We start from the raw sequence: 14,331 nt of genomic DNA, 5'->3' as shown, positions 1-14,331 counted from the left end.
ATACAGTACCAGTCAAAAGTTTGGACACACCTACTCATTACACATTTTTTCTTTATTCTTACTATTTTCTACATTGTAGTATAATAGTGAAGACATCAACATGATGAAATAACACATATGGAATCAAGTAGTAACCAATAAAGTGGTAAATAAATCTAAATGTGTTTTATATGTTTTATTCTTCAAAGTAGGCACCCTTTGCCTTGATGGCAGCTTTGCACACGCTTGGCATTCTCTCAACCGGCTTCACCTGGAATGTTTTTCCAACAGTCTTGAAGGAGTTGTTGGCTTCTTTCCCTTCACTCTGCGGTCCAACTCATCACAAACGATCTCAATTGGGTTGAGGCTGGGTGATTGTGGAGGCCAGATCATCTAATGCAGCACTCCATAACTCTCCTTCTTGGTCAAATAGCCCTTACACAGCCTGGAGGTGTGTTGAGTCATTGTCCTGTTGAAAAACAAATGATAGCCCCACTAAGCGCAAACTCGATGGGATGACGTATCGCTGCTGGTAGCCATGCTGTGGTAGCCATGCAGAATGCTGTGGTAGCCATGCAATTCGACCATGAAGGCCCGATTCACGCAGTCTCCTCTGAACAGTTAATGTTGAGATGTGTCTGTTACTTGAACTCACTGAAGCATTTATTTGAGCTGCAATTCCTGAGGCTGGGAACTCTAATGAACTTAACCTCTGCAGCAGAGATAATTCTGGGTCTTCCTTTTCTGTGGTGGTCCTCATGAGAGCCAGTTTTATCATAGAACTTGATGGTTTTTGCGACTGCACTTGAAGAAACTTTAAAAGTTCTTGAAATTTTCCGGATTAACATAACTTCATGTCTTAAAGTAATAATGGACTGTTATTTCTCTTTGATTATTTGAGCTGTTCTTGCCATGGACTTGGTCTTTTACCAAATGGGGCTATCTTCTGTATACCTCCCCTATCTTGTCACAACACAACTGATGGGCTCAAACGCATTAAGAAGGAAAGAAATTCCACAAATGACCTTTTAACAAGGCACACCTGTTGATTGAAATGCATTCCAGGTGACGAACTTATGGTTGAGAGAATGCCAAGGCAAAGGGTGGCTACTTTGAAGAATCTCAAATATAAAATATTAATTAGGACCGATTTCAAGTTTTCATAACAATCGGTAATCTGCCTTTTTGGACGCCAATTACGGCAGATTACATTGCAACCCACGAGGAAACTGCCTGGTAGGCTGACCACCTGTTACGCGAGTGCAGCGTCTTAAGGACCTTGTGGCTGCAAGGAGCCAAGGTAAATTGCTAGCTAGCATTAAACGTATCTTATAAAAAACAATCCATTTTCACATTGCCCTGTGCATACAAATTGCCATTGATAAAATGCAATTGTGTTCATTGTCCCTAGCTTATTCCTGTCCATACCATAACCCCACCTCCACCATGGGGCACTCTGTTCGCAACATTGACATGAGCAAACCGCTCGCCCACATGACGCCATACACATGTCTGCGGTTGTGAGGCCGGTTGGACAACTGACAAATTCTCTAAAATGACGCAGGTAGCGGCTTGTGGTAGAGAAATTAACATTAAATTCTCTGGCAACAGCTCTGGTGGACATTCCTGCAGTCAGCATGTCAATTGCACGCTCCCTCAAAACTTGAGACAGCTGTGGCATTGTGTTGTTTGACAAAACTGCACATTTTAGAGTGGCCTTTTATTGTCCCCAGCACAATCAGCTTCTTGATATGTGACACCTATCAGGTGGATGTCTTATCTTGGCAAAGGAGAAATGCTCACTAACAGGGATGTAAACAAATTTGTGCACAAAATTTGAGAGGAATAAGCTTTTTGTGCGTATGGAAAATGTGTCTTTTATTTCAGCTCATGAAACATGGAACCAACCACATGTTGCGTTTATATTTTTGTTCTGTGTAGTAACACCTCACCAGGCTGATGATGTCACAATGAGTGGGTTGACATACAGTACACACAGGGATTAAGGCTAGGTCACTAATGGTGAGTTCTATTGTGTTATTCTGACCCTCTCACATCGGCTGTCTCGTGTCAGGTCCTTCGTCATGCTAGAGTGGCATTTTTATTAACCATTCACCCACTGAAGTTGTTTTTCATTGAACAGGAATAGCCATTACAAATGCTCAAGTACAGTTCAAGCACAGGTAATTGGCCACTTGATATTCCGCTGTGTTGTGCATTTTTTATTATTATCGCTTTTTTTTGTGTTCCGAATGTAATGGTTGCTAAGAGAGATCATGCTATCATAATTTAAATAAACATTTCTAGGACCATTTTGAATCTGTAGAATGCCTATATGATCCAAAACAGATAAGCCTATAGTCTATATGTTGTAGGCTAACTACAGTATATACAAAGTATTTAGTCAGCCACCAATTGTGCAAGTTCTCCCACTTAAAAATATGAGAGAGGCCTGTAATTTTCATCATAGGTACACTTCAACTATGACAGACAAAATGAGAAAAGAAAATCCAGAAAATCACATTGTAGGATTTTTTATGAATTTATTTGCAAATTATGGTGGAAAATAAGTATTTGGTCAATAACAAAAGTTTCTCAATACTTTGTTATATACCCTTTGTTGGCAATGACAGAGGTCAAACGTTTTCTGTAAGTCTTCACAAGGTACACACTGTTGCTGGTATTCCTCCATGAAGATCTCCTCTAGAGCAGGGATGTTTTGGGGCTGTTGCTGGGCAACACGGACTTTCAACTCCCTCCAAAGATTTTCTATGGGATTGAGATCTGGAGACTGGCTAGGCCACTCCAGGACCTTGAAATGCTTCTTACGAAGCCACTCCTTCGTTGCCCGGGCGGTGTGTTTGGGATCATTGTCATGCTGAAAGACCCAGCCACGTTTCGTCTTCAATGCCCTTGCTGATGGAAGGAGGTTTTCACTCAAAATCTCACGATACATGGCCCCATTCATTCTTTCCTTTACACGGATCAGTCGTCCTGGTCCTTTTGCAGAAAAACAGCCCCAAAGCATGATGTTTCCACCCCCATGCTTCACAGTAGGTATGGTGTTCTTTGGATGCAACTCAGCATTCTTTGTCCTCCAAACATGACGAGTTGAGTTTTTACCAAAAAGTTATATTTTGGTTTCATCTGACCATATGACATTCTCCCAATATTCTTCTGGATCATCCAAATGCTCTCTATCAAACTTCAGACAGGCCTGGACATGTACTGGCTTAAGCAGGGGGACAAGTCTTGCACTGCAGGATTTAAGTCCCTGGTGGCGTAGTGTGTTACTGATGGTAGGCTTTGTTACTTTGGTCCCAGCTCTCTGCAGGTCATTCACTAGGTCCCCCCGTGTGGTTCTGGGATTTTTGCTCACCGTTCTTGTGATCATTTTGACCCCACGGGTGAGATCTTCCGTGGAGCCCCAGATCGAGGGAGATTATCAGTGGTCTTGTATGTCTTCCATTTCCTAATAATTGCTCCCACAGTTGATTTCTTCAAACCAAGCTGCTTACCTATTGCAGATTCAGTCTTCCCAGCCTGGTGCAGGTCTACAATTTTGTGTCTGGTGTCCTTTGACAGCTCTTTGGTCTTGGCCATAGTGGAGTTTGGAGTGTGACTGTTTGAGGTTGTGGACAGGTGTCTTTTATACTGATAACAAGTTCAAACAGGTGCCATTAATACAGGTAACGAGTGGAGGACAGAGGAGCCTCTTAAAGAAGAAGTTACAGTGTGAGAGCCAGAAATCTTGCTTGTTTGTAGGTGACCAAATACTTATTTTCCACCATAATTTGCAAATAAATTCATTAAAAATCCTACAATGTGATTTTCTGGATTTTTTTCTCTCATTTTGTCTGTCATAGTTAGAGTGTACCTATGATGAAAATTACAGGCCTCTCATCTTTTTAAGTGGGAGAACTTGCACAATTGGTGGCTGACTAAATACTTTTTTGCCCCACTGTATACGCTGGGTTGTTTAGCAACAAAACCAATGTGTGTGCAACTTTGGGATAAAACTGTCAACTCCAAAGTATTATTGACAACGTGAACTATATTTAGTCTCCTAATGTTTATTGAAAACAGAAATACATTTACACAATAAGCACTTGTGTATCAAATACAACCTTACAGGTGTTCGTTTTTTTTTTTTTTGCCACATTAGCATAGACATGACATGAGTAAAAACATCTTATAACAAAACATGGTTTCAAGAACAAGATACAACTAGCTGAAACATGGCAGCTTCTTGTCATTGTTGCTAGCTATCTGACCATTCAGAATCATAACACATGGCCTTCTGCCCCATCAAATACATGTGCATATAAGTAAATGGCCCAGTGCACATCATTTTTGTGACGTTGTCAGGCAACCCGTCTATGGGACAAGGCCCAGGTAAAATGGATACTCAATATAATCTGGGGTAACAATTGTGTGTCTATCAGATGGTGCCCGAAGATCCGATTTCAGGGCCTTGGAGAGACACCACAACTGTACGAAAAGCGCTAAACAAGACTCCACCACTGGTGAAAAGCGTCACACAAAGTGGACCCTTGTGGATTCTAAATGCGTAGACTGACAAGTCTTTCCATGGCCCCAGTTGCATTTGCATATAATACAATTATTTCTCTATGCTTACAGTCATGAAAGATTAAATTGCATTGAATTGCATTAATCAGATCCTTTAGGGCAGGGTGCTGCTAGTGACATTTAAATGTCAAGAAGAAAGGAGACTAGAGGAAGATTGGCGTTCTTTAACAAGTTTTAATGTCAAGTGCACAAGTACAATGAAATGCCTTTCATGCAAGCTCTAAAGCCAATAATGCAGTAATCAATATCAATGTAGTACTGAAAATAACAGGGTAGAACAAAAAACAGAAGAGGAATTAAAATAAAAAATAAGAAAAACACGAGAAAGTAAGAAGCCATATACAGGGTCAGTTCCAATACCATATTTAGAATGTGCAGGGATATAGGTAGATAGGTATAGGGGTAAGGTGACTAGGCATCAGGATGTATGATAAACAGAGTAGCAGCAGCGTAAATGAAGATTGTATGTGAGTGTGTGTGCATGTTATGTGTGTGTTGGAGTGTCAGTGTGTGTGAGTGTTTAGAGTCATGTGAGTGCATGATTGAATCTGTTGGGGCTGTATGCAATTTGGAGTGGGTCTAGGGTGACTGGGAGGATGGAGTTGAGGTGTGCAATAACCAGCTTTTTAAAACACTTCATGATTACAGATGTGAGTCCTACAGGGCGGTAGTCATTGTGGCATGACGCCTCAGAGTTCTTCTGAACAGGACTAATGGTTTTCATTTTAAAACCCGTGGAGATGACAGACAAGGTTGACAATGACCGTGAAAATACCTGCCAGCTGATCTGTGCATGCTCTGAAAATGTGACCTGGCACTTTGAGCATGGCACTGATTGTCAGAGCAAGGTTTGGGCATGAGGAGAACACACTAACTGTCTCCCACTAACATAATCTCTATACACTTAATTAAGTAGGCTTACAGACTGGTGTTGCAGATGGCTAAATATTTTTTGCCACAGCAACCCTACTTCACACAGCACAGGTGAGAGAGAGAGAGAGAGAGAGAGAGAGAGAGAGAGAGAGAGAGATTAATTTCTGGCTAAATTCCATTCCAAAAACCTTCCACCTCTCATCTGCCCTCTTACACTCACTTTCCGTTCACTGATCAGATTCAGTAACTTAAGTAAGATCAATTGATTCTGTCAAAAGAGTTAGCTGTCATCTATCCATTCCTGTCAGATGTAGGAGAGGGTACGAGGACAAAGAGGAGGCCAGGTATGAGTACGAGCGCGGGATAGTGCAGCTCCTGCTTCCTCTAGTCACACAGATAAATATGGCATTGGGCAGGGTCCGAGTGAACATTCTGCGCGCGCTCCAGTCGAGTAATATCGAGGAGGACCGCACTTCGGTGGCGAAATGTGTATACTGTTTTTCTGTTAAATGCCTGGGTATTGGACTATTATGATCTCTTTCGTCAAGGCGACAACTAACTCTAGATGTATGGGTGTAATCCCAATCTCACAACTAGAACAGGGGCGGAGCGCAGAGCATCTCTCTGGGTCTCACCTGTGTGCGTATCTGAATTGGACACTCCACACAGCGCAAACGATGTGAGAACAAGCGGGAGATGAATCTAACGAATTTTTACTCCAATTTTGGACATTCATTTTCAACAAATCTTTCACTTTTGGGACCTCAACATGAGCACAACAACTGGAGTTTACAGGAGGATAACAACCCCTACCCGGACTTGTTCTTATTTTCGGGACACGAACCGAGCACCATCGTGTTGGTGGTTATGTACTCCCTGTCCTTCTTCACGGGGCTTGGAGGGAACATTATGGCTCTCCTGGTCCTCACCCGAAAGAGGACGGGTCTGGCGGGCGTGTCGGCGACCCGCAGACTGCTGGTAAACTTGGCGGTGTGTGACATGATGGTGGTGTGTGTGTGCATGCCAGTTAACCTGGGACTCCAGGTCTACAACGCCTGGGTGTTCGGTGAGTTTCTGTGCCGTACCGTGCCGTTCGTTCAAGCGGTATCTGTGTCTGCGAGCGTCCTGAGCCTGGCTGTGATCAGTCTGAACCGCTACTACAGCGTGCACAATCCTCTCCACGCCCGTTTTTTTTTTACCGGGCGGCGGATACTGTGTATGATCTGTGTGGTGTGGAGCGTGTCGTCGGGGTTGTGCATACCGCTCCTCTTCATGAACACCACCCAGACTCTGTCGCTGCTGGACATCACCGTCACTGTGTGCGTGGAGAGCTGGAACGAAGTCAAACTGAAACAGAGATATAGCTTCCTGCTCTTTTGCTCTCTTTACGGCTTTCCGGTGTTGTTTAACCTGGTTATAAGCGTGCTGACCGGCTGGAAGCTGTGGGGCACCGACGACAAACGGACGCAAGATTCAAATACATTTGGCGTTAAGCTATCACTGTCCCGCCTCAAAGTGCGTAAAAGGATAGCCAAGATGGTGCTGTCACTAGTTGTGCTTTTCACACTGTCCTGGCTACCTCTGTATGTAGTGGACATATGGTTAGACTTGAACATGACTGCATCTTTAAAGAATGAGGATGATGTGAACCAGGTCAACCACGAGTGGATTCTTCACGGGAGACCATTTGCGCTATGGCTGGGTCTGACCAACTCCGCTCTCAACCCACTCTGTTATTGTTTCGTGGGGAACTTGCACAGGTCTGCGAAACGGTTCAGGAAAAGCTACCGACTGAAACTGTCGTCAGTGTGCAGTCTGTTGCCACAGCAGTCCTCCATGCCTATGGGCAGCATCTCAGTGCCCAAAGTCGTGCCATATAGCAGGGCGCAATCAGTGAATCGCAGCGCAGAGATGGGCGCATCGAGAAAGTACGCCAATTTTGGCGATAAACTAACTAAGAGCAAGAGCCTGTCCTCTGTGACAGCGTGTGAGACTGTTTTCGACTGATTGACAGAGACAACTACCTGGTTACAGGGTGAAGGTCACAGTTATTTCTCCAATGGACTGGAAAGCGTTCATCCTACAGTTCAAAATGAGATATTCTGTGAAAATCTGTCCCTTTTTCAACGCAACCTCCAATGCAAATGGAGATATTTGCCATAAATGCAAGGAACAGATTAGAGTGTTGCCCTTTTAAATATGAAGTGTAGTTTTGTCTGTATTATGGAGTGTGTTGCCGCTTTAAAAACGGCCCATGATTCTAGGATTGTTGAAGAATCAAACGGTCAATGTAAATGATGAGCATGTCCTATACCTAATGATTTTTTGGGACTTGGCTTCACTGAATCCAATTTCAAACAGGCTATTTGATGTTGTTTTCATCTGTACAAAATAATGTGCATCTCATTCGATTGTGCATAATAGGCTAGTTGTCTTTATATAGTGATCCAAAATGATTAATGTATACAATGTATAGACCCTGTTTAAAAACTCAAATATATTTAATTTACCCTCAAGTCCTATGAAGTAGAACTCATCCATCAACATTCAATTCCATGTCAACGAAATGAGCTGTATCCAAAACTTAAATTGTGCCAATTATAAAACCATTATGTAGTAGTTCAATTACAAGGCTACATTGTATGACTATAATTCTGTAGTTATTCGTCCAAGTCCATTCAAATTGCTTCCATAATTGTTAAATTAGAGAATTGTAGGACCATCATATTTTATATTCCTAGTTATTATTCCAAGTCCATTTCATTTGCCTCCATAGATGGTATAGATTGATATCTCCATTCATCCTTTCTCTAGCAAGGCTGTGACACATGTCTTTTGGCAGACGGATCGCTCCCTGCTGACTGGCACCATTATGAGTCGAGTTGGCTCCTTGGCAGGGTGGGATGGGGCCCCGCTGGTGGCCGGGACATGGAGCCTGATTTCCAGATTAAAAATGGTACTGCTGAGACGGCCCGAACCCTGATCTGTGGTCACCTACCGCTGCTGACGCATGATTGGTGGTGGGTGGCCACAGAGCCCTGGCACCAAAATCAATCTCCTACCATCTGCAGTTACTGAGGCCTGATGTGTCTCCACACAACATGAAAGATCCCTGGATAAATTGTAAAAGTTTTACTTAAAAGCCATTTTGGTTCTTTGAAGGTTGACGGATACACTTATATCCCGCCCACCGCATTAAGGTGCCTCCAACCGCCTGTGAATTACTGATTGTCTGTAATGGTTTTGACAGAGACATGAGAGAGAGAAGGGATCTTAGATTACATTAACGAAGCCTTCCTTCATGGACTCTCACAACCCTTCAAGCTTCTCTACCTCGGTGTTTCTGTAAGGCTTTGATCACTGCAAGATAATTTAGCCAAGTGGGTATTTTAGTGCATGTGAGATATACCAGCATTCCGTTGAGAATTGGATTCATATATATATATATATATATAAAAAAAATTGGTAACCATTCCACATGTTGACAAAATAAAATACGCTAGACAAGGTGGGATCTTTTTGTGTCGGTAAAATGAATTATGCGAGAAATGTCGGTGGAAACGCTTTTATGTGCAAATATTGATATTATAACCATAATATCCAAGTAAACTTGGAGTCATGCGATGACATGTTGTGTGGTCCTCCCACTACGACTCAGGAAACCATGCAGTTTATTAGGCTACAGATGACATGTTGTGTGGTCCTCCCACTACGACTCAGGAAACCATGCAGTTTATTAGGCTACAGATGACATGTTGTGTGGTCCTCCCACTACGACTCAGGAAACCATGCAGTTTATTAGGCTACAGATGACATGTTGTGTGGTCCTCCCACTACGACTCAGGAAACCATGCAGTTTATTAGGCTACAGATGACATGTTGTGTGGTCCTCCCACTACGACTCAGGAAACCATGCAGTTTATTGGGCTACAGATGACATGTTGTGTGGTCCTCCCACTACGACTCAGGAAACCATGCAGTTTATTAGGCTACAGATGACATGTTGTGTGGTCCTCCCACTACGACTCAGGAAACCATGCAGTTTATTAGGCTACAGATGACATGGTGTGTGGTCCTCCCACTACGACTCAGGAAACCATGCAGTTTATTAGGCTACAGATGACATGTTGTGTGGTCCTCCCACTACGACTCAGGAAACCATGCAGTTTATTGGGCTACAGATGACATGTTGTGTGGTCCTCCCACTACGACTCAGGAAACCATGCAGTTTATTAGGCTACAGATGACATGTTGTGTGGTCCTCCCACTACGACTCAGGAAACCATGCAGTTTATTAGGCTACAGATGACATGGTGTGTGGTCCTCCCACTACGACTCAGGAAACCATGCAGTTTATTAGGCTACAGATGACATGTTGTGTGGTCCTCCCACTACGACTCAGGAAACCATGCAGTTTATTAGGCTACAGATGACATGTTGTGTGGTCCTCCCACTACGACTCAGGAAACCATGCAGTTTATTAGGCTACAGATGACATGTTGTGTGGTCCTCCCACTACGACTCAGGAAACCATGCAGTTTATTAGGCTACAGATGACATGTTGTGTGGTCCTCCCACTTCGACTCAGGAAACCATGCAGTTTATTAGGCTACAGATGACATGTTGTGTGGTCCTCCCACTACGACTCAGGAAACCATGCAGTTTATTAGGCTACAGATGACATGTTGTGTGGTCCTCCCACTACGACTCAGGAAACCATGCAGTTTATTAGGCTACAGATGACATGTTGTGTGGTCCTCCCACTACGACTCAGGAAACCATGCAGTTTATTAGGCTACAGATGACATGTTGTGTGGTCCTCCCACTACGACTCAGGAAACCATGCAGTTTATTAGGCTACAGATGACATGTTGTGTGGTCCTCCCACTACGACTCAGGAAACCATGCAGTTTATTAGGCTACAGATGACATGTTGTGTGGTCCTCCCACTACGACTCAGGAAACCATGCAGTTTATTAGGCTACAGATGACATGTTGTGTGGTCCTCCCACTACGACTCAGGAAACCATGCAGTTTATTAGGCTACAGATGACATGTTGTGTGGTCCTCCCACTACGACTCAGGAAACCATGCAGTTTATTAGGCTACAGATGACATGTTGTGTGGTCCTCCCACTACGACTCAGGAAACCATGCAGTTTATTAGGCTACAGATGACATGTTGTGTGGTCCTCCCACTACGACTCAGGAAACCATGCAGTTTATTAGGCTACAGATGACATGTTGTGTGGTCCTCCCACTACGACTCAGGAAACCATGCAGTTTATTAGGCTACAGATGACATGTTGTGTGGTCCTCCCACTACGACTCAGGAAACCATGCAGTTTATTAGGCTACAGATGACATGTTGTGTGGTCCTCCCACTTCGACTCAGGAAACCATGCAGTTTATTAGGCTACAGATGCAATAATTTATGATGAACTTCACAGGGTGGTGAAAGTGCAAGGTGTATGTTCCTTTCCAATAAATATCGAGGGGCTTATTCTGGGGACATGATAATCGATGCTTGGCTGCCATTTAACAAATAATAATATAATAAGCTTATCATTTAGGACAGGGTTTCTCAAACTCGGTCCTTGGGAACCCAAGGTGTGCACAGTTTGGTTTTTACCCTAGAACTACACAGCGGATTCAAATAATCAACTAATCATCAAGTTTTGATTATTTGAATGTGCTGTGTAGTGTTAGGGAAAAACCCAAAAGGTGCACCCCTTGGGTTCCCGAGTTTGGGAAACGCTGATGTAGGCTATAGAGTACCACAGTATGAGTCATAATACCCATAAAGCCTAGCAGTCACACAAGGAAATGGTTCCATTCATTTTTCTCATAGGGTATTTCAGAAACACTTTAAATAAGGGCTGTGTTTCGTGTAGGCTTACCCTGGCATGCTGTTTTAATAACAGTGTAAATCTATAGGACAAGGTTACTTTAATCAATATATTTGCCTGTATTTACCCCCCCCCCCCCTAATTAGCTGCTAATGTGGCTATCATAAAGAACTACAAATGCCATGATGATGTAGACAAGACTGCCGAATCAAGGTAAAGGTAAGAATCTCTGGATTAACTATCTAATAGCTACATTTATGAATGAATAAATTGGCAAAATGTATTTCCTGCTGAAGGTGATGTTATCTCCCAATGTCTGTTAGAAAGCAGACTGAACTAGGTTTCCGCTAGGATTTTGCCTGTGCTTATAGCTTTATTCCGTTTATTTTTACCCTATAAACTCCCTAGTCCTTGCAGATGACAAGCATATCCATAATGATGCAGCCACCACCATGCTTGCAAATATGAAGAGTGGTGGTCAAAGGATGTGTTGTGTTGGATTTGAGCGGTTTCTCTGAGCGGTTTCCTTACTCTCCCCCAACTGAGTTAGGAAGGACACTTGTATCTTTGTAGTTAATGTGTGTATTGATACAAAGTGTAATTAATAACTTCACCAAAGTGTAATTAATAACTTCACCATGCTCAAAGAGATATTCAATGGCAGCTTTTTTCCCACCCATCTACCAGTTCTTTGTGAAGCATTGGAAAACCTCCCTGGTCTTTGTGGTTGAATCTGTGTTTGAAATTCACTGCTCAACTGAGGGACCTTACAGATAATTATACTGTATGTGTGGGGCACAGAGATGAGGTAGTCATTCAAAAATCATGTTGCACAGAGTGAGTTGAATACTTATTGACTCAACTTCTCAACTTTTCATTTTTTATTAATATGTAAAATATTTTAAAAAATAATACCACGTTGACATTATGGGGTATTGTGTGTTGGCCAGTGACACAATCTCAATTTAATACAGTTTAAATTCAGGCTGTAACAAAACAAAATATTGAAAAAGTAAAGGGGTGTGAATACTTTCTGAAGGCCCTGTGAGTGATGACTAATCATTCCCTAGAGGTACCGCTATTAAAATGTCTTCTGACCTTAATGGGACTTCCTGGATAAATAAATGTTACATAAAAAAAATTAAAATAAAGGCTTCCCGACAACCACATGAATATTTAGACCTTTCCCCTGCAGAAGGACTTAAATTTAACCATGATTATGATACATTTCTGAAGATAGAACCTGACCCTGCAAAAGGCTCTGTGGTTTGGAAAGAAAATGACATATCCCAAACAAATCAATACAATAAAGTCCTGGGAGGAAATAAGCATAGAAAGTTTCTAAACATTTTATGGGTCCGTGGTCATTCTAGATAGGTCAATACCTCAGTCCCCTAGAGGTTTTATGACGACTCTGCAGTCATTTGTGGAAGAAACAGATCAGTTAACAGAGGGACAGGTAGAGATCCTTTTGTACTTTAACTATTTGTACATCGTTACAACACTGTATATAGACATGCCATTTGAAATGTCTTTATTCTTTTGGAACTTCTGTGACTGTAATGTTTACTGTTAATTGTTATTGTTTATTTCACTTTTGTTTATTATCTTCTTACTTGCTTTGGCAATGTTAACATATGTTTCCCATGCCAATAAATCCCTTAAATTGTAATTTAATTGACTAGAAGACATACAAATATAGAGGAAAGATGGGCGTCACAAACAGAGAAGGGAGGGTTGAGAAAGACCAGCGAGTAGACAGGCAGAACAACCTCCCCCACACACATCTAACCGCTTTCAAGATGCTGCATTTATTATTTGATTTTTAATGGTAACCTTAGTCATTTCCCAACAAGTCCAACTAATTGTTTCCTATCTGTTTTGAATTTTGTATACAAGTGGGGCACAGCACTCCCTCGCTGTGCACCACGTGGGTCGCTTCAGCCAGGCTATACAAATAAACCTGTTATTACAGTTCAATAGCAATGATGGATGTTGACAAAATAATTGGATCTAACACACGAATACTAATTTTCCCCTGAGTAAAGTTGTCACCAATATCAATTTAAGGGGCTTTATTGGCTTGCCAAAGCAAGTGAAATAGACAATTATCAAAAGTGAAATAAAGAATAAAAAAAATTAACAGTAAACATTACACTCACACATTCCAAAAGAATAAAGACATTTCAAATGTCATATGTCCATATAGTGTTGTAATGATGTGCAAATAGTTAATGTACAAAAGGGAAAACAAATAAACTAATATAGGTTGTATTTACAATGGCGTTTGTTCTTCACTGGTTGCCCTTTTCTTGTGACAACAAGTCACAAATCTTGCTGCTGTGATGCACACTGTGGTATTTCACCCAATAGATATGGGAGTTTATCACAATTGGATTGGTTTTCGAATTCTCTGTGTGTATGGTGTAATGAGGGAAATATGCGTATCTAATATGGTCATACATTTGGCAGGCGGTTAGGAAGTGAAGCTTATTTTTGGAACTAGGTTCTCAATAGCAAGGCTATGCTCACAGAGTCTATGTACACATAGTCAAAGATTTCCTTAATTTTGGGCCAGTCACGGTGGCCAGGTATTCTGCCACTGTGCACTTTAAGGCCAAATAGCTCTGTTAATTTGTAAATTCTTTCCAATATGTCAAGTAATTGTCTTTTTGTTCTCATGACTCGGTTGGGTCTAATTGTGTTGCTATCCTGACCAGCTCCCCTCATCCATTCGAATAATTAAAACAAGTGCATGCTATTGGTTGTCAGAGATCAGTGATTTTGTGAGGTTTTAATGTGGGAGAAGCAGGAATCAGATGACACCGCAAAGAGAAAAATAAATGAAACTCATTTCCTCATCGTCAACCTCTGCTTACGGTACGGTCCCTCTGGACTTGATTTATATCCAATTACTTTGTACAAGAATAAATAAAATCATATAACATTGAAATTTAATGCAATCTTCCTAAAAAACTGCATCTCAGTATTAACATTCTGGTCTTTAAATAAATAAACTATGTTAAGGGTGTGTGGGAAAT

At 41.9% G+C, this 14,331-nt stretch overlaps 1 protein-coding gene across 1 annotated transcript; it reads left to right on the top strand.

The window, feature by feature from the left end:
- Positions 1-6,138: 6,138 nt before the first annotated feature.
- LOC139375756 (galanin receptor 2a-like) lies at positions 6,139-7,449 on the top strand. The gene has a single exon (XM_071117572.1). It carries the CDS (start codon positions 6,139-6,141, stop codon positions 7,447-7,449), a length of 1,311 nt encoding a protein of 436 aa, XP_070973673.1.
- The last annotated feature ends 6,882 nt before the right edge of the window (positions 7,450-14,331 follow it).

This window comes from Oncorhynchus clarkii, chromosome 20 (genome assembly GCF_045791955.1).
Source record: "Oncorhynchus clarkii lewisi isolate Uvic-CL-2024 chromosome 20, UVic_Ocla_1.0, whole genome shotgun sequence".
NCBI classification, from domain to species: Eukaryota; Metazoa; Chordata; class Actinopteri; order Salmoniformes; family Salmonidae; genus Oncorhynchus; species Oncorhynchus clarkii.
The sequence above is the reverse complement of the archived record's forward strand: the minus strand, read 5'-3'. Positions and strand labels throughout refer to the sequence as shown.